The following is a 21,594-nucleotide window of genomic DNA, read 5'->3' as shown; positions in this document are numbered from 1 at the left end:
TAACTGATACTTCGGTATCACAATCAAAACTAAAACGTCTGAACCATAACAGATAGGGATTGTATTATTAAATCTATTTAGTTCAGTGCAGACTGCTCTTAATATTTAAAGGCTGTATACCCAGAGAATGTCACGTACCGGTGAGCATGACGAAGCCGTAGAAAATGCATCACAAGGATGGCTTTGCGTAATAAAGTGTAAAAATGAAAACCCCAATGACAACCCCAACACAAATAATTTCATTATATAAACGTAAAAATCAGTCAGATTGATACCTAAGATGTGACGTCAGAAAAAGCCTTAACTTGAAACACAACACAACCGTTGAGAGTGCACATGGATTAGTTCTGTCCGAATTTCTAGTTGCTGCTTGTTGTTAATACGAATTACTGGGGACATATGGTACATTGTGCGCTAATGTGGGTATGTACTATAACTGTAGGTTTGCTGTTTGTAAAAAAAAATGATAATGGTTCATCCGGAGAACATATTTTGTTTAAACACGGAGTTATATATAGTTTTTATAGACCCATGATTAAAATGTGGGATCGTTTTATTTAAACTTAAATCTTTTAAACCCCACAATGCTAGTAATGTACATTGATTTGGGGCATTGGAGTTTCAATATCCTTATAATAAACCAGGTCACTTCCCCGAAATCCGCCAAATCATCACAAACAAAATAAAACAAACAGCAATCCAGAGTTGATCTTTCAAGTACAGATATTTTCAGTTTAGTTTTTCCTCAAATTTAATCCTATACCTAAAGTCATTTTTAATGACGCTGTCGTTGCTTTTTATGTCACTTCCTTTACTGAAACGCTGAAGATTAACTACGATTATTTATGTTCATGGAGCAATTAACCACCATTCCGCCTATAATTATATAAAGTGTGGTTAAGGTTCTCTGCCGGTCTCCGGTGTGCTGTCGGATTCAAGTCTATTATTAAAATCTTCTGTATATCATCAACTAATAGCTGCAGTAGGTGTAAGCGAAAATTTTCCCCTTCACAGTATTTTCCGAGTATTATTATTTCAAGAACACGGAAGCATTTTGTCAGACTTCCCAAGAGGTCATGATGATGGGGTAGGTTTCTCATGCTCACATCATGTTGACAGCCATTTGTTGCTTTTATTATTTCTTGCTGGGTTGTCTGATTAGCAATTCAAGCCAAGCATTACTAGTTAGCTGTAGCAGATGGGCCAGCGCCAAATCCACCAGGCAAATCGAAAACGATGGTTACCATGGTGACGGTGACGTCAAGCACACATTGTAGGCATGATTTTGCCGGCTGTTGGGTAAGGGGTTGACGGACGTTGCTGTGAAGCCGTGGGCTATTAACTGCGTGAAATGGGTGACTATACGTTGAAACATTTTACCTCATTAGGTTGTCAGAGCTGCAGGGCCAGTTCGTGGAAAAATACCCAGACTTTGTCAATAAAAATCCGCATGTTCTTTGCCAATACAGAAGACATTCTGTTAGCTTATTAAACTTACAAATAATGTGTCAGAACCTTTGGTCATTGATTATACGCATTCTGCAATTTTAACTTGTGAATATGTGTTCTCCCCAATACTGTTTGTTATTTTTTTACTTGTCAAACATTTTGGCGTTGTAATCTTTGTGCAGCCGCTTATTCATTCATAGTCACACAAAAATAATAGGCAATACATGCGCTAAACTGAAAACCATTCTGTGCACTGACGTTATAAAAAAAACCTTGTAATTGGATTAGTCACATCAATCCATAAAAGAGAAAATGTTGAACCTACGTTGCGCGTTTGAGTCAGTCTGCTTGTTTCATTATAGAGTTGTTAGACGCTTTGCATTGAATATATCGATGTTATCCAAATGACTCTGTAAGCATGATCAAACCAACAAAAATCCTCAGTCATGAAGTTTTCTTAAACATTTTAAGACTCAAAATACAATGTATTTGTCTTTTCCTTGACTGCCTAATCCATTATATTAATTGGAAACGTTGAAATCAAATTTAAGCACATAAGAGAAGGGCTGGGGTAAAGTTAAAATGGCCGGGGATTCTTTCAGCGATCTGGCCCATAGGTACATCTCACAAGCCATGCAGATACGTCGGTGTTTAGCAAGCCATGAAAGTGTAACAAAACAAAAACCGTAAAACAACCTTAATTGAAAAGTTTCAACAGGCACTCAAACTTGAGGAATGAGATTGAATCTGGAAGCAAGATACTTAAGTCACACTATTCTGAATTGTTTCAATGGACTTGCATTGTAACGACATGCAGTTTTTGTATTCATAACATTTCTGTGAATTTTCGGACGTATAATTTGATATATCGTATAGACAAAAGTTCAATTTACGTGGCCATTTTTTGCACGGAAGGTGATTGTCCGCCCTGCTCACGTAGTCATCGTGCCGTGTTCTCTCGGGTGACAGGCGAAAATAACTTGACGCTCCGGCGAGCGGAATTATTACTAACACGGACTCTTCCTAAACAGACCAAGAAGCCATTACAATTGTACACACCTGACTGCTTTCCTTCGATCCCATCGCCGTAAACAAGACTGACGCCCTGGGCTTTCAGGGTATAAGGTCGCCGGAGCACCTGCCCTCGTTCCTTGTCTTTATTTTCCCAGAAACTTTGATCTGGGCAGTAAAATGCATGCAAGGATCACTTATACTTGCCAATATTTCAAGGAAAACGAAAATAATTAAAACTCCCAAATTCCACGACTCGAATCTTAATGTGTTTCGGCGTCAGCATAATGTAAAGAGGTCGTGGGCTCATGTCCCATACTGGTTCTAGGGGAACACGATACATACACGGTGTTAGAGACATTATGCCCAAACAGTGAAAATCCCAACATCCAAATCACTCACTCTCACTTCTCCTTTAATTTTCGGTCACCCCTCACCAGATATATTCATAAACTTATGTTAGGTTTTTGTCGACAAAGGGAATGGATGTAGTGGTTTCTTTCAGACGTGTAGAATCTTCTTGAAGGTATCAGGAATATTCAGTGAAAGAAAATCTTTAATTTCCGGTGAGATTTTTGTGAAAATCATTTTCTCTTCAATCATTTTTAAGTACAAAGTGGTATAACTCCTTAACACAACTTATAGCATTTTTTTGTCAAGCTGAGACGGTTTATGAGTACCTTCCAAAACAGCATATTGAGAAAAAGCCGAAATGTCCTTGATATACTATTGTGGTCACAGCACCAGTCTCCGTAATTAAAATGGCATCGACAAAGATTACGCCCTGAGTGGTTTAAGGCGCTGAAATTAGGGCATGGGGTGTTCCAAGTTTTCATCGTTTCTTTCAACTCGCATCGTGAAATCGATTCAACCAAGTCACCATACAAATCTTTGAATCAAAGACAAGGCATTCATCGTATTAAATGTGAACACCATAGAACCAGCAAAAAACAAGACTATAGAACAGATGGAATAGTCTTTAAACTGTGTAAGTTAAGCTGGAAATTCGCATGTATCTAACAATAAGACATGTATAATTATGAAATCCGTAACTCTAAAATTGACAGGTTTATAAAATGCGCTTAAAATGCTTATTTTTAAAGTTAATACCAGGTTAAAAATTTGCACAGTGACATTGAAAGGTCTTTTTTATGAAGTGTGATACTGTTCATTATTTTGCATTGTATAAAATGTAGGGGTTTTCGTCGTATGCGTCAAGAACCTCATAAATTAAAACGGGACAGGTGGATTATGTCAGAGTTACGTTAAGATTCCTTTCCAATTCAAGAAATAAATCCTTGGCAAAGTAATAGGATTGCCCAAAGCTGTTGTATTCGTTGAGGCACTTGTTAATTAGACATGAGCAGGGTTGCAAGTAGAGCAAACGAACAGTTTAAATTTTGGTTAAGAATTGCATTGTCCCAAAGCATATATATAAAAAGTACGATGTTAATTGTTTATAATTATTTTAGATAAGGAAGGCATTAATTCCTGATCACTGTATGCACTTCTTTGAATGTTTGATCTGAGTTCACGTTGTGCAGTTGCAAATTACTCAGTGGCTGCCCAATACTTCTATGGTTTTTCTTGCTTGCCAACATACTGCCCTTCCGCCTGAGTCCTCTATACTGACTGCCAGGAAGGCTGTTGAACTACCCACCTGGCCAGTTGATTGAAGCTTTCCAACTTGTTTGGTTGAATAGCAATTTAAGTCCGAATCCAACTGAGCCAGGTTCGATCCGATCGGTGGTCAGATTCGACAGACAGGAATTCAGTCCACATCATTATATCTTAGAAATGTGTGGACAACGGATCATGAGGAAATCTTGAAGTCAAAGACTTTGCAATCAAGGGGATAAAAGTGATGTTTCACAACAAAATTATAGAAACAATTCATTGAGACAAAAATTATTGAGGGAAGAATTAGACTTGGATCAATGGATACCTCACTGAAATAATTTTATGGACTATCATCAAGTTTGGTAAGGTGCCAGGAAATAATGACCAATCACTGCCTCAGACAGCCTGACAAATTGAATCTCAGTGACGTCTCCTAGCAACTGGTACACGAAATCTCAACTAGGGTATTTCATGCACGATTGCCACGCATCCAATAAAAGGCAAATGGATTTTTGCACTCTGGTCCAGAGTTGAAAGTTTTGTAACTGGTTGTTGGCCAAACTAAGGACAACAAAAGTGTCATTTTGATTTATGCGGTTCATAGGACTAACGATTGGCTGTTGTGGACATCAGAAGAACTCAGAAGGCCGTTTCAACATTCATGTACTAAAGTATCTGGAACAAAGTGTTTAATTATTTAATAGGGTGTTACATTGCGAATAATATAGAATTATTTAATTATTTAAATAATCTCTCTTGACAGTTACTTTGAAAAAAATATCACAGTTTACCTTGATTGAAAGAGTTTAAAACCGTCTTGTTTAACATTGATGCTGTTATAAATTACCAGAGACCGCCACTATTTAATTACGTTCCAAATTCAATAAGACAGCGTATGGTATGTCATCAGGACCATCTCTTCTTGTGTTTTTAAGCAGTTCATGGCACTTGAGTCCGTAGCTGATAACCAGCTATTTGGGCATCACGACGCAAAAGCATTGTTGGACTATTCTAGATCTCACAATAGAAAACTGTGTAGACGTTCAGATGAAATGGAAATTTACTGTTTAAACACGTTGAGTTTCATATGAATTCCAACAGAGTCTCGAAGTTGAACCCAGATAGCTCGCTTTCGGAACCCTTGGATAGGAAAATTAACTTGAACTTGCAAAATTTTAGAATATGCAATTATTTTTGTTTATTTGTTTCTAACAAAATCAACATCGAACATACATGAAAGTTACTTGCTAGCCTGTAGCACTCTGATAAATTGGCTGAACTGGAAGAGAAATATCTTGTCGGAAATTGACCTCTCACTTTCCGAAAATCTAGAATACAAGAGGACTTGTGCAACTTGGTGTGCACGTACAGAAGTAACAATTTCCAAGATTATTTTTGGTGTTCTTTAGGTTAAAAGTGAACTGAAACAGCAGGCCACAAAATGTATACGTTTCATTTAAAACGAATTTACTGGAGTAGTAAGCATTATAAAACAAAAAAATTAAACCCTAACCTTTGTTGACAAGAACTGTCCAAGGTAAGCCCAAGTAAATCTAGTACCCATCAGCTGTACATGTACATTGTAGGTAGTATAAGCAACGTGATACTTCTTGTTCTCATGTTTGTGTAACCTGGGTTCACCCAAAATGGCAGGAACCGATTTAAATAACCAACTCCTTTCGGGAAAACAAATCAATTGTCGACATCAGTTATACTGTGCACAGTTGAAAATTGCTTTATTGCAACCATATTACGCATTAAAATAGTATTGTCATGTCACCGCTGACTGTATAACCAAAGTGGGAAAAACATATGTATATTTCAGTATCTGACTGTAGCACAAAACCCAGATATATCGCCCTAATGTTCATCAAGGACAATTAAAGTTCTCTGTAGATATGCAGCTGGCGACGTCAACGGATCGTTGTCGTGGGGTGGTGGTGTTCTTGCGAGAATTCAGCTCGGCATTTTCTGTGGAAAAGAGTTCAAAGGATTGTACAGGTACTTGCGGATTTGGTGTCACTAGATTGCTGGCACTTGATGTCACAGGCTGGCTGGCTGGCACACTTGGTGTCACAAGTTGGCTAGCATGTTTGGTACCGCAAAGTGGCTGGTGTTTGGGTGATACTGGGCGATAACGGGGCTGAGGACAACGTACTCCTCAACGATCCCAGACCAGGCGGTGACTGGCATACAAGTGTTGAGATGCCACGGGAGCGGGAAGGGCAAGCACAAAAGTCCCCTTCTGGCTATTCCCAGTAGACAACTCGGCCTGATATCTCTGTATCTAAAAGAGCCAAACATGGTGGTCCATGCCACACCACCAAATGTTCTAACCACTCTAAAGTGGACTAAAAATGGCGAACTCTGCTTTCCCTTAATTAACGCATCTATTTTACATGTACGTTTAAGAGTTTTGACGCAAAACACAGACTTATATACATGTATACACACCCATAAATTTAACATGTGGAAAAACAAAAGTTTACCCCCCAAAATGAATAAAACTATCTCGGCATCAAATATGCTTCATGGCGCCATATGACCAGACTTTAACATAAAAAAAATGAAAGTGAAGGCCAAAGCTAGACTGGCTCAAAGGTTTCTCGGTTTCGAATTAAACATATGCACTGATTCAAGCTAAGAATTTTGACTTCTCAATGACAATTCCCATAAACAAAGAAAAAACTCTGCAGTCCGAGTCATCGGACAATAGTTTGAAATCTCTGAGCGAGTTCTGACAATCCAAGTCGAAGCAAGCTTTAAAATATTCCATAAAGCAGTTCCCCAGGTTAAGGGCAATTATAAGAAAATAAATCGTCAAACATGCCAAAGGCTTCTAAGAGAATGAACGTGGTAACAGCCATGAGCTACATGCTGGAGATCTCTCAACAAAGACGCATGTACGTTCTGCATTCAGTAACATTAAAACTTTATAAGGGACTGTTTCTCACTTTGCCTAAAGCCACAGCAAAATGTACCAGAACGTTTTTCCTACTATGTACAGGCTATCATTAAGCTTACAAAGTTCTTGACATTAAAACTTGGCAAGGGTTCAAAAAGACACCATAGCAAATGACTACCAGTACACTTTTCTAAGCTAACAATCTATCTGCTCAAATTGGCATAAACTTGACTTACCTAAAAAAGCCAACATTCAATCTTTGCAGAACAGCAGCTTGGTGAAAGTCCCACTTGCAGGTATTTGGACCTCTAAACTATAGAGCTACAATGTACTAGGAACAATTTCCGTTGTCTTTTGCTCTGAAATACTGGACAAGGAGCGGAGTGCTTTACTGTTCGTTGTTTGCTGACAAGATGTGGAAATGCACATGGCCAGCAATTTTGGGCACATGTAGCCCACAACCTCCTGCTACACTCCAAGACCAGTTTGCCCTCCCATTGGACAGTCTTGTTACCACCACAAGGGGTAATGCCCTGATTGGGCATCCTGGAGGGCGAAAATTATGGGATGGAGGGTAGAACGGTGTAAGGCAACTCACTCCCTTAATCCCTCTCACTTACATAATCCCACTTCCAAGAAAAAGGGAAGATCAAGGCGTTACAGCTTGGGTAGACAGGAAAGAGATAAACATTTATTGTCTAGCTACAAGTTTCAGTAGAGAGGGATAGAGATCAATAAAATGGTGCACACATTAGGAAAACAGAGAAAATGGACACGAAGTAATTTCTAACCTCAGACCTTTATGAGGTCAGGGTTACATTTGCATGATTTGAAAACTCGCGTGCACGAACGCGGAGACCTAGGGAATGCATTGTTTATTTTTTCTGTCTTTATCTATTCGAAGTTTTACTTTCGAATTCAGAGGAAGAGTTCCGAACGTTCCTGAACGTTTTCTGAGGCGGTTTTACTAGGGCTTAAACATAACGTCACGCCTTGTTTATATGTGCGCTTTACAATGAGGACTCGATGGATCGCGTCCCACTTCACTGCCATAGGGGTGCAGACCAGTAAATGAAGTTCCATAGACAATGATAAATACTCCCACTTTAAAAAATGCTCACAAGTTTCTGAGGTGTTCAAAACACACGGCAATTATTTAAAGCTCATCTCCTCATCTTTTCTTTTCCTTTCAGTTTTTAGTGGCTTATCCGATCACTTCTCAAGATATTTTTATGAAGCCTGCAGCCATTTTGAAAAGAGATGCCTACACCCCACAGCAAAATAGACCATTTTAGGGCACTGATTTCATCCAGTCACTCTATTAACAAATCCTGGATGAGCCACTGCTTCGCTGAGTGATCCTTTACTTTCTTTACTTAAGTCAGAACTGTCCGCTAATGTAAATGATCTGAATCCATGATATCTTGACATTTTTGTTGTTTTAAACAGCTGCCGACTATGACAAAGCATGGAGGAAGGAATAACAAAGCATAAAGTCTTAAGACGGAGATATTCGTTGTGACCGCGTCTTCTGCATTTTTGATGATGGTGATCGGAAATGTAAGGGAAATCTGTGTTATAAAAATACTTGGAATTAAGAGGACATCAGCTTTAGACAATTGCAATTAGATAATTTCTGCGATTAACGTGATGATCTTCTGGTTCTGGAGACTCGAGAGTTTTGTGTATTTTTTTAAAAATAAATCACACATATAAAGGGCGGACATGCCTTTGTCTATGACACCAAGACAATCATAAAAGGGTTGTATCTTCGATGACAGCTCAACATGCTGTCCATATATGGTGTGTGAATATATTTTGGATCAACTAACGTACATTCGTTGTAACTAACAATATGTGAATTATCTAAGGATTGGTATTTTCAACTGACGAAATGTGCCTATAACATCATTCCTGTGATATTTTTGTGATAGTTATAATAAAACCGTGAGGGACCAAAATGTCCTTTGACAAAGAAATCTTACATCTACTTTGATCTTGTACACGTCTTATTCACGTTTGCCTCTGCATTTGACCTTGCTGTTCCTGTTCATTTTTTATTATTTATTTCCACCACTCGTGTCAACTAACGAAATCAATCCAGCACCAAAGTGCACGTTTCCTCGAACAACAAACCATTCACTCTGATTGGCTGATGACTGCGTGTATGTGCGAAATTGATCCAAGAAATTGATCTTCGACTAATTTCGAGCCTCTCCAGGATCATTTAATTAGCGGTCGAGCCCTGGGAAAAAGCGCGATGAACGCTGAACCTTTTCGGGTCGGCATATGAAGCGTTCGTATTGGTTGATTTCAGAAACGTACGTATTTTGCTATTTAAAGAGCGCTGCATGGTTGGAGTGCTGTACTAACTGAGAAACTTTTGTTGGAATAGGATGACCATGTCTTATGATACTACATCTACGTTACATCCGTGGTTGGCTCCATTGACTCGCATATTGATTAATAAGTCATGTTTTTGTATTAACTATCACACACAAAGCCATATAGCATGCATCTCTGACACAGTTTGCCTTTCATTTAGCAGACCCCCGTACTTTCCAGCTTGGTTGTTTTCTAAGTCATCACAAGTAACAAGAGTTCTTAATTCTGTTTATATTCTTCCATGATAATATAAACTCCTTGAAACATGATTCCTCTGACGCAGTTTACTCGTATCCAAAAAAGCTGGTATTATTCACAAAATGCGGAAATGACAAATGGGCACACGACAAAAGAAAGTTTTCCGCTCAGTGCAAAGACAAACTTAAATTAGTATGTTTAGTTTCCGACCGTTTCGAAAAACAAATAAGAAAACAACATGCTTCATTACGTCTGTCCCATTCTAAGGCCATTTAGATCATTCTTATCTTGTTTTTCTGGAGCCCTATTCTTTCTAAAAAGCCCTACCAGTATCTGAAACTTATTTTTAATAGATTGCAAGAATTAGACATATAATGTTTTGCAGAGATAATGCTGTATAGTGTTATATATCCATGTCAAAGTGTTTTGGACAGAGCAGCCCCTGCATCACACCCTGTTGACAGATTAGATATTACAATATTTACAGCATGCATTGTGCTCACATCATCTCTTATTTTTGCATTTGAAACGCAAAACGCACATGAATATTCTTGTGTCGAGAAGGAATACATTTTTATCTGGCTACTTACTAGCTTGCTCCCAAAACAGGACAAGAAAATAACATAACTTACCGTATGCAGTGTCTTGATGCATTTCGCTTTCGCAACGATGATTACATCGCTCTGACTTGATTTGATTCGATTTGAAATGGTTTATACTAGATCGACCACAGCAGCCAAAAGCTGAATTACGGCCAGATTATGTGTAAGCATCAAATATCAATTGCGTTGCATATATATTAACTAAAAAAGGATAAAATATAAAACATCAGATGAAAACAAACATAAATTTACGAGATTATTTTTCAGAGACGTGATTTAAAGTTGATAAAATACTGTGAAGATTGCTTGCTGCAGTTAAAAAAAAATAACTCTAAAAATACAAAACATGCCTGGTACCGACAAAGAAAGTGCCAAGACAGACAGTTAGAAAAAACAACAAAAAACAATTGATCAGACAGACCATAAGTGGGATTACCTAAGATCTATATAGCAGGATAAACAAGAAACCATCTTCCAAATAAAAATGGGAATGCTACTGCACCAGTCAGATTTACAAAGTCAAGCAGTAGCTACAAAGAATGACTGTCGGCCTAATAGTTAGAAAAAACATTAAACGGATTTCAAAATAAAAATGTACCGGTAAGTCAATACAAGCGAGGTTATGAAAGTAAAGTAAAAATACTATGGCGACAATCTCAGTCTCAATAAAAGATTCAGGTTCACGAAACACACAAAAGCTTGCTTTGTAAGGATACCAATAATGCTCAACCAGAGTTAATTTCATACAATTGACATTATACAAATTTCTGCCGTAACTCATTGTCTTGCTTTAATGAGTTATTTCTTGCTATGACAACTTACTGAACAACATGTTGCACCTTGTGAAATATATTTCACATATTACAAGTGGCACAAATGGGCTTCAAAGCAAGATGTTCAAAATAAAGTTTATTGCAGTTTTAAAATATATGGATAGTTTTTACATTACTCTGTGATCGTGTTAGATAGAGCATAACGTGACCCCCGATGAGCAAGTAATTACTTCTTGTGGCAATGATACTCAGGACAGGTTTAATATTCAACGCGTTCCGGGTCTACCTCAAGGAAGCAAATTGAGAAAACGGACACGCACTAGACAAAATGCATCGCATGGGTGCATTAAAAAGACCTTAGGGAATTAACGCTACAAGACGATCCTTTATTATGCATGTAAGAATTGTCCTTTATTTCAACGGTTTAGACTTTTTCGTGGTATAAACCTCCAAAATAAGGAATGCCATTTGGATTGTATGTCCTAAATATATAGCTACGATTTTTGGGGGGGATATCTAATTTATCATGAAAGCAGCATTCACTCCGTATTTGGGGCTGTTTTTCAATATCACAGTTGGTCACATGACAATAATAACCATGTGGGAAATTATTGACTTGGAGTTTTCAACTACATTAACCTACGTTACAGCCACTCTTTCCCCTGAAGAACACTGTTTACATTATTATTACCAAATTATTACCAACATCTAGGGAAAAAAGAAGCACTGAACTTTTGGCTTTCCTTATAACACGAACAATGGTTCAGACTGGACTTTAAATTTTATGAGTAGGCCTAAATCAAGTCCGTTCGGTAAAGACATCTGGTATTCCCAGATGCATTCTCACACTCCTATGAGGCAAGCCCCTTGCTTCTTAGTGAGCTGAAGCATACCACAGACAAGTTTCTGTAAAATTCGATGCATAAAATACTCTTTTGTGCGTTGTATTTACAGCAACTGATCAGGAGGGAAAGGCTTAATCAAATCAATTGTACTCTTGCCGTTATACTAGACACTACTGGCACTTAATAAAAAACGAGGGTATGGCGGTTGAAATGGTAACGAAACTTTCCGAAACGGGAAATTCAAGACAATAACGAATAGAATTTAATTTTATATCGCATAGGAATTTTGAGTTTTCTGCCCCAGGGCTCCACGTTTATATTAGTGAAAAGGTTGATATAAGCAACCTTACCATAATTTCGTGTAGAAAATGATGTCCAATGAATGGTGAGCCTTTCAGACTGGAGAGCCAAATGCCAATCACGAACAGTCCTATCAAAGGGCTAAGTTACATGACGTAATTGGTTTAGGCTACGTGACGAAAGCAATTACAAATTAACTTCTAATTCTGCAGTCTTGTATTAATTTCATGTACATAGTGAACTAAATATTGTAATAATTCAAGCGGCGTTTGCTGAATTGGCTTCTTGGTTAAAATACTAAAAATAAATGTAGTACGCCTTCACGATTCACTCAGAGTTCGGTAACTCAGTTGAGTCAGTGAAAATTTCCTGACGTGGAAACTGTAGAACTGAAAAGAAATGAAACTTTTAAATCATGTCTTATTTTGGACAGTTTCTAATTTTTAGTCTTCATGTGCGCTAAAGATGATGTCGTTACAACAAAACATTTTCCCGTCAGAGCTGAGAAAACACTGTCCAGAATACCAGCAATTACTCTAGAAAAGGTCTATCTGTAGAGTCTTTGTGCCATAGTACTGTGCCGAATAGTTTGTGTCGAGACGGGATAAGCCTGCGGCAAGACTCCTCAAGCGAGGAGGTGCATGTAATCAGATAACTTAAGCTTAGCCTGAGGACAGTATGCGAACGGCCAACGAACTCAGACGATGTAGTTTCTCTCACCTATAAAGGTCAGCCTCTTAATTCGGGGAGATAAACCTTTGGTGAAATTGCATGATTGCAGCAGGTGTGCAACGGCAATTTATACCTTTTTTTCTGGGTTCGTTGATGAAATCGTTTGGAAAAGTGAATCTACACACTGCGGGTCGGAAACGTAACAGTTCTACACGCTTCGTTTAGTTTGACTGCAATGGAAAGTAGGTCCGTGACCTGCATGCTTGCTATGGTACTTTGACATACTTAGGCGCCAGTTGTATATTCACATATTTAAAAGCTTGATCCCTGTAAAATTTGAGTGTCATTATTAATGACAAGTTGACATGGGAAATGCATTGCCAGAAAGCAGAAATTCCTTCCACTAATTGCACGCAACCTTGGTGGTCTTAGAAATTGAAATATTTTGTCACAGCTCGTTTTCTGATTTCTTTTTACACTACGTTATCCTTGCCTCATCTTCAGTATAGTATATATACCTGCCTGGGGAAATATGCGTAGAACATACCTTGACTTGACAAATTATACGTGATGTAGAAGAATTCTTTAAGATTGGTGAATGGCTCTGGCTTTAAGGATAACATCCTCTTTATTTGTTAAATTCAACACTTTACCTGTATATGATTTTTATAAATATCACTTGTGTGCTCTAATGGATAATTTTGAAACACAACCAGATGTCCATTTGTCACTGTCATTGTGAGCATGTGTGAAAGAATGTGGACAGTAGTCGAAAAGGGTTATGTGTACGTTTACTGATCAGAACGTTCTTTGATCGAGAAGGAAGACACACATTTTTTTTGAGTGCATAAGCATGGAGCTGACTGTGACAGGAACCAGTGCCAACTTGCCTGGAGACGCCTGATGCAGCAGGTTTTGTCGGCAAATCGGTGAAAACGGCCACCCACCAGTTTGGCAAAGACAGTGCCAAAAATCTGTCTCGACAACGCAAAAGACTAAATAAATAGTCTAATTCTTAGGAGTGAGGAATTTTGGAAAACACAGAACCCACGGTTATTTCTTCACCGTTAATGTTGGAAGGCTGAGTGTTGCAGAACTGTTCGGTTCTTGTGAATCTCAATTGCCTGACGAACACGACGTGGATGCCATTGTTCTATGTTGGCTATGTGATGGGCTTGTTGCCAGTGGACTTGGTGGTCTTCAGTGCTGGAGTGTTTGATGATGGCAGATTTCTCGAGATCCCCCCGTCGTCCGTGGGCTCGGTGTTCATTGAGTCTGGTAGTGAGATCTCTGCCATTTTCTCCGATATACACCTTGCTGCATTCGCAGGGGATCCTGTAGACGCCTGGCTTGGTCTTGGGGTCTTGTTTGTCCTTGTGAGACTGGAGAGCTGCTTGGATCTTGTTGGGGGCGGTGTGGAAAACTTTGTTGCCATGGTGTAGAAGGATGCGCTGGATCCAGTGGGAGGTATTGCCTATGTAGGGGAGGGTGACAGAACTAATGTGCCTAATGGGTTGACCTTGGGTATAGGAGACCCGCTGGTCTGGAGGCGGTCTAGGGTCTTGGGTCTTGATCTCACTTGAACCCGTTCCGCTGTTGTGCTGTGGAGATGTGATGGAGTTCCGGTTGCAGGTGGTCTTGGTCGCAGATGTTGTATGCTCGACGCACGAGGGTTCTGTTGACGCAGGCCTTAATGCTGGGGTGGTGGAATGACCGGTTGTTCAGGTAGCGGTCGGTATGTGTTGGCTTCCTATACACTGTGCGGGATAGGGTGCCATCTTGTAGTCTTGAAACCTCGACATCCAAGAATGCAATGCGTCCGTCTTGAGGTCTTGTGGGCTGTGTGGCCAGATGACGAAAGTGTCGTCCACATACCGGATCCATACGCTGGGCTTGAGGTCCGCGGAGAAGAGGGCTGTCTGCTCAAATTCTTCCATGAACAGGTCTGCCAGAACCGGGGATAGAGGCGATCCCATGGAGGTTCCGGAAGACTGCTCGAAGAATTTGTCTCTCCACTGGAAGCAGGAAAATGATACGCAGCTGATCAGGAGATCGTGGATTTGATGTGGTGTGAGGTTGGTCCGGTCGCTGAGTGAGGGATCGTGAAGTAACCTATCCTTGGCGATGATGCATGCTTCGGATGTGGGTACGTTAGTGAAGAGAGAGACCACATCGAAACTGACCATTATGTCTGTGGGGCGTAGAAACAACCCGTCGATGAACTGAGCGAACTTGTCCGAGTTCTTGATATGATGTGGGGTGTTGCCGACCAGAGGGTGAAGGATCTTGGTGAGGTGCCTGGCGATGTTGTAGGTGGGGCCGCCTCGGGGAGCTACGATGGGTCGGAGTGGGATACCGGTCTTGTGAATCTTGGGCTGGCCGAAGAATATTGGACATCTTGTACTGGAGGGTCGAAGCTGTCGGTATAGGGCCATGGAGATGCTGTCTGACCGTTGGAGGGCTAGAAGCTTAGCCTGGAATGTCTTTTGGATGGAAGGTATGGGGTTCTTGTGAAGGGGCCGGTAGGCACCTGACTCAAGAATATCCCGCACCTTACGTTCATAGTCAGCTTTGTCCATTACGACAGTTGCGTTCCCCTTGTCTGCAGTGAGGATGTGGATGGAGTGATCTCTTTGTAGGCTGTTGATGGCTTGCTGTTCGGTCTTGTAGATGTTGGGCTTGACAGGCTTGTGGTTCTTGAGGGCTTGGCTGATGTGGAGGTGGGCGTCGTCTGCAGCGCTCTTGTTCAGGTGGCGAAGGGCTGGCTCAACAGACTGGATGATGTCTGCTACTGGAGGGGACCGTGGGACCAAGGCAAAGTTCATACCGAGGGTAGGACTCTGGATTCCGTGGGTGACAAGCGGCGGTGACTGAGGTTGCCCACGGTTTGCCTTGTGAACGCAGCTTGTGAAACGGAGGTGGGGCTTAGTATGGTATAGACATGAGGATATAGAAGATCCTATAGTCCGACTGGGAATATGGGATTTACTCTGGTTCTTGGAGAGGCGACGGAATTTCTTGATCTGTCAGCGGCGAATTGACCTGAAGACATGGCGGCAGACATTGTCTGTCATTCTCTTGATCTTGGTGAAGTCTTCAGTTGAAACCGTTGTAGCGATATGATCCTGTATTAAACAACCCAACAAACACCCAAACAAACAAAAAACAAACACCCCAACAAACAACAAACAAACACCCCATTTCGGCGCAAAGCAGCTTAATCAACCACAGTAACTATCTCTGCCCTCACTGGTACCCAATTGCTCCGGGTCGGGAAGAGGCAATGAATGAGAAAGTGCCTTGCCCATGGCACACGCACCATGACCCTGGGCTGGATTCGAAACCGCAACCCGCGGCTTTAATACCCACCGATTGCGAATTCAACGCTCTTAACCACAAGGCTACGGCTGGGAGCAGTGGTTGTTCATTATACATTAGCACAGCATGATGGTAGGCAAATAGTTGTTCTCAGGACATCCATTTGCATTCACGGAATAATTCTAAAATGAAAATACTTCTCCAAGCCCATTTCTGAAATCTTTCGCGTTTTTTCATTTGCATTTGGAAGCTGTACGACCCAGTATTCATTAAGAAGTTGAACACATGAGTTGTGAAGAAGTATCAGGGATTCAGTAGGAATATATAGTCGGACCCTTAAAAGCATCCGTACTGCTTAAACTGAACACATTGTGTAACTGTCTCAATTTGTTCATTACAACATAATTCTTCAAGGCACTTGTATACCCTTTATTTCTTTTGAAACATTACTGCTAATAGTTATATTAAAATCATCAATACTCCATAGCAAAACTAAGACTTATAACAAGATGGTCTGCCTATATCTAATTCATAACTCACGTCACACCATTAGACAATTTCTATTCTACTTTATGAACATCCATGCCACGTATATTAGTTTCATCAGCATATACATATAAATTAAACCATTGATACAGAACCTGACATGTTAATTACATAAAGAGGAAAACGAAAGGAACTCCCATGCATACATTGAAAGCAGGTGCATTGGACCCTTAAAAAAGACTTACTGGGTGCGACCAGATAAGTAGGACTGTAACCATTAAGCACCGCTAGTGAACTCAGCTTCTTTAAAACGCTTTTCACGAATCAATGAATGCAACCCTGGATTATTTACTATCATCAATGTTATTAAACCAAAGATTTAACTAAAGCTGTTGTAGTTGAGATGAATGCGAAGGTCTAAAACAAGTAAAAGGTGACTACTTAGGGTGTAAGCGATATTATTGGAAATGAACGGGGCATTTCAGGGTTTTTGCTGGGGAGTCTTGGGAAACTCTTTTTTAAACAAGGGGAGCGGTTACTTCATGTAGTTGTCACTATTGGTGGAAAGCCATTCAGTCTCTTTGTTTAATTTGTGTAACGCCCTAAAAAATGACAATCAGCGCGGGGGTGATCCCCCGCGCCGTGCTTGCCCTTTGTAGTGTTTTACTTTCAATCGGAAACACTGAAATGGAGCTATACTTACCACAACACGTATTGTCACCAGATTTGTGAGGGACAAGACCATGGCACTTTTCCATTATTATGTAACGTAACGGAACTTTAAAAAGAAACTGTCAATGATTGGCCACTAATGGGCACGCTAATTTAAATAGGCGGCAGCTCATATCATCCTTTCCTGTGGCTTGTTTCGAGTTCATCTTCACCGAGTTCATCATTCATCGAGTTCATTACACATTCTACATATAGGCCTACTGATACTGTTTTCAAACGTAGTTTCAAGTCAAGAATGGCCTCAAGGTCATGCAAATCACAAAAACGGTTTATCAGCGCAGATTTTTGCAACAGATGAAACTAAATACGGGATAGCATTGGATACCAGATTGTAGTGTTATCTAAAACATTCATAGTCGACTAGTTGCAAAGAAAGAATTTTTATAAGAAAACTCAGTCTTGTGAAATGCGTTCAGACAAATAATGTTTGCTGTGAAACCTCTACATAATTTGATTACGTAGGCTGATACATCAGTGTTCCAAATGACATGAATTTCAAACCTAATTTATTCGCATTTTCCAACATCTTTTCATATTTCACGAGTTCAGACCAACAATCCTTACCAGCTGCACTATTTAGTTTTTATTAACTTTGCATGTAGGATACCCTATCTTGAAAGAAGTTTGATAGTGCACCATATGTGACGGCCAGTTGTCCTTCCTCGTTGTCGGCTCTCTCCACTACCGTATCCATTGCCAAACCCACCCAACCAACTGATAACTCCACAGTAAGATCCTTCCAACACCCCGCCACCAAGTCGTCCGTCAACCACACCCTTGGCCGTACAGCTTATACGAGATCTGTGAAAAGGATTTCCGAAGCTACCCTCTTCCCTGCCTTCATCAAGTCAAGTCACTTTACGCTCCAGCTAAAAGTCTCTAGCATCTGCTTTTTTCGCACTCTAATAACCAGTGACACAAGCCAATCCCTCTCTATCATCTCCTTCCACGGGTCACCGATTCCAAGCTTCTTTAGAAGACAGCGCTTCACTCTATATCCGGTATCCCAGAGAATCCTGGTCGAATCGTCGAGTTGACACTCACCGGTTACTCTCGGCACCACCACACTTCAAGCAGAAATTGATTCTACAAGGTTTACCTGCAAACTTCAATCAGTCTTAGTCTTTCTTTACCATGCAAAGTCTCAAATCTTACTGCGAATCTAATTCAGACCATTGTGAATTAGAGTTATGGACTTATACTTGGTTATCGTTCCCCTCATTTGGAATAAATATGTCCAACGACGCTTGAATAATGGCATTTATAGTCTCTCTAATCAACAAAAAATGGGTCATTCAAATGAATTCACTCGTTACTGCTCCACGTTAATTCTTTTGCTGTAGGTCTGATACTTGAGTAAATATACCTCAATCTTTGGTTAATTAATCGACGCGCAGCTGTCCAGCTGATGATGAATATTTTGCTGTTTGGCGTATCTAATGTCAGAATTTCAAACCAGAAACCACACACACCTACAACAAATTACTGATATGCAATTTCGAAATATCCTTACAGTTTTGTTGTACAATCGGTGGCCGCTTTGAGTAGAGGTTTCCACGGAGTAAATTGAATAATTGAGCAATGCCACAACGTGACAACCTTTGTACATTACTGACATACACCTCACCAATTGATAAAAAAACGTTCCAGATACATCATACTTATAGAAGGAAACCAGAAAGAAACTATTACCAAACAGAAAAGGAATTCCTCAAGGGGTATGTTTCTGATTGTATCGGGGCAAGCTTAAGGATATCTGTTCAGTACAAATCGTCATGTTTGTCTGTAAATGAGAAAAGCAGACAAATCAGATCTGTTTTCGTGCATATATCAAGGAGGGATTGCCAACTGAGCCAGACGAAACAGGTACAGTTCAGTTTGAGTCAACGCCCGCGGCTTTCTTAACCAGTAAAAACTAAACACGTTCCTTCTGATTTTTTTCTTTAAATGACAGATAAAATTATATTCAACGAAGACAGTCTTGATCCTAAAAATTAATGTGGTACTGGATGGTTTGGGTAATAACTGACTTTAAGACTTACCTGTTGGGAGCAATGACTAAAAAGAAACATTCAGCTCAAAACACGCCGGAATTTAGCTGAAGACGTCCACGCTAATGTGCCTACGTGTTTCTGGGAACCTGTTTAAAATCATCATTCCTTAGAAATAACACGTCACAAAGGTAACGTAGGTCCTACTGGAAGTATATCCCCTTGTCACTTTCCTCTGATTTTTTGCTTTCGTCTGTAAATATTTCCATCATGCAAATCAGTTTTTCAAGGACAATGAACAACATAATCTGCACGGCTCTTTTTACTATCACCAGCCTTGCCTAATTTGTCTTGATTTCAGTAGAGACGAAAATTCATATGCAATGAGCCCTGAAAATTTTATGACAATAAAGGCTCAAATTCCTGTTTCAATGTCAGCAGGCCACGCAGAAATAATAAGGGATGAAAAAATATAAAAGCTCGTTGCAAAGCAACAGATCCAGAGCAAGGATGCTCATAAGAGGATGACTTTGATCATTTCCGCCATTGCTAAATCTTGCGAAGTATCTTTTCTGATATTTACTCTTAGAAATGCCTTCATAGTAAAAACGAGTAAAATTGAACAAAACCACACGAGAGTATATCCTCTGCAGCTCCAATCTTAACAAATATCATCTCATTTCTGATTAATTATGCAATGTAGGTCCCTATCAGCTAAAAGGAAAACAAGTCTTACATGGATCGCTAACTGATTGACCTAGTCTTTTAAAGGTTCTACGCTGAAGCTCCATTGTTATTATGACGGCTAGTCACCAGCCTCATATAAAAAGACTAACCAAACTAATTTATCATTTGTCTCTTTAAAGCGCCTCATTGGTAAAATCTAAGAGGAATTTTTTGGACGTGTAATCTGAACCAAAGATGGCCTTTCACTGTCGCCTCTGAAAGTACAAGTATCGCCATAAAGTGATGACTAAATATTAATAGCTCTGTTTGATACTTCCGCCTCTGGTGTATCATGTACTTTTTAAAGATGTGTGGTTCAGGTAAACACACTGTCAAAAATATTTAATGTCAATAATTAATCGCACAAATCATCTCTTTAAGCTTGGACTTTATCGAGGTAATGGTGGGAATTGCTGTTTTTGAATAGGTCATTTGAAAGTCAGCGTACATTCATGGAAACGATATAAAGTCAATTATTGTAACATAAGCATAAACTATTTTAAAACATTTAAGGAGGGCACATTTCAAAAAGTTTTCAATACAAGTACAACATAAAACGATGAACAATAACGTCTGATTTGCCAGACGTTGCCCATTTTTAATAGTAAAGAAATATCAATTTTATGCTTGTTTCAAAAACGTAGCAGATGATTTTGCAAAAAAATAAAATCAGGAACTTCACTCTTGTTTTAAATTGTGCAGAATGTCATCAAACCCAGTAGACCTGTGTGTAATTCAGAACTGCAGTACAGAAGTGAACATCATGTTACTGTAATTTGAAAATGACCGATGAACTGTTCACTGACTCATAAAGAGACAAAGATTAAGATTAATCTGAAAAATGGACATACAACAACCGGATATTCTAGTCGATCAGCAATTTTGGCAGTACCCTTCGCGTGAAAAATAACCACTCAGCGGGCGGTAATTCACTGGCTTCTTACTAGCATTGTCGCTTTAGGAAAACGAAGTGTCATGTTTCAAATAGCAATTATGCCACTAATTACTTTAGCTTCCAGGGAACAGTTAGATTATACATAGATTACACCTGTTACCTTTAAGTGTAAACAAAATAGTGGAATAGTCAAGTTTAGCGTATTGTGGACACCTTTTGACACTTGAAATGATTGTAGAGCTATTAAACTTGGAGTAGAAATGTCATGTTGAGCGTATGTAATAAGTTTTCTGTTTGAATGTTGTTGAACAGTCAGTATTTTATTTCTCCTTATATTACAATTTTATCGAGAATGCATGAATAATGAAACAATGGTGTATGGAAACCTAATAAAAAATCGTTGAAATATGACAAAGTACGTGAGACAGTCGGCTGAATATGTCCGACTGTAAATGTACACTAATTACCGATGATATGTTTGAAGTCATAAACATTGTTCATGTACTCTGAGTGGCTCCATCAAAGCATGAAGTCCAGCCTAATCTAATCCACCCTAATGTAATGAGTGTCGACCATTATTACATAATGTAATAAGTGTTTTAGACTTAATCTTGCAGATTAAGTCACCGAGGCTTATAATATCTCGTATCTTTTCTATATATCTCTCATTCCAATATCTGACCCCA

The 21,594-nt window shown here is 39.5% G+C and overlaps 1 protein-coding gene and 1 long non-coding RNA gene across 2 annotated transcripts; both read right to left on the bottom strand.

The window, feature by feature from the left end:
• Positions 1-4,744: 4,744 nt before the first annotated feature.
• On the bottom strand, positions 4,745-7,649 carry LOC110987407 (uncharacterized). Its single transcript, XR_002599266.2, has 2 exons — positions 7,222-7,649; positions 4,745-6,367 (listed from the first exon to the last, which is right to left on the bottom strand). It is a non-coding gene; the product is annotated as an uncharacterized LOC110987407 (long non-coding RNA).
• A 6,686-nt stretch (positions 7,650-14,335) lies between these two features.
• LOC147799765 (uncharacterized) lies at positions 14,336-15,585 on the bottom strand. Its single transcript, XM_087133820.1, has 2 exons — positions 14,797-15,585; positions 14,336-14,599 (listed from the first exon to the last, which is right to left on the bottom strand). The coding sequence occupies exons 1-2, from the start codon at positions 15,583-15,585 to the stop codon at positions 14,336-14,338; spliced, it is 1,053 nt and encodes a 350-aa protein (XP_086989946.1).
• Positions 15,586-21,594: the final 6,009 nt, after the last annotated feature.

Source organism: Acanthaster planci, linkage group LG02, assembly GCF_054643075.1.
Source record: "Acanthaster planci isolate LZ-2023a linkage group LG02, COTS_SCS, whole genome shotgun sequence".
Taxonomy (NCBI): Eukaryota; Metazoa; Echinodermata; class Asteroidea; order Valvatida; family Acanthasteridae; genus Acanthaster; species Acanthaster planci.
This window is presented reverse-complemented; position numbering and strand designations above follow the sequence as displayed.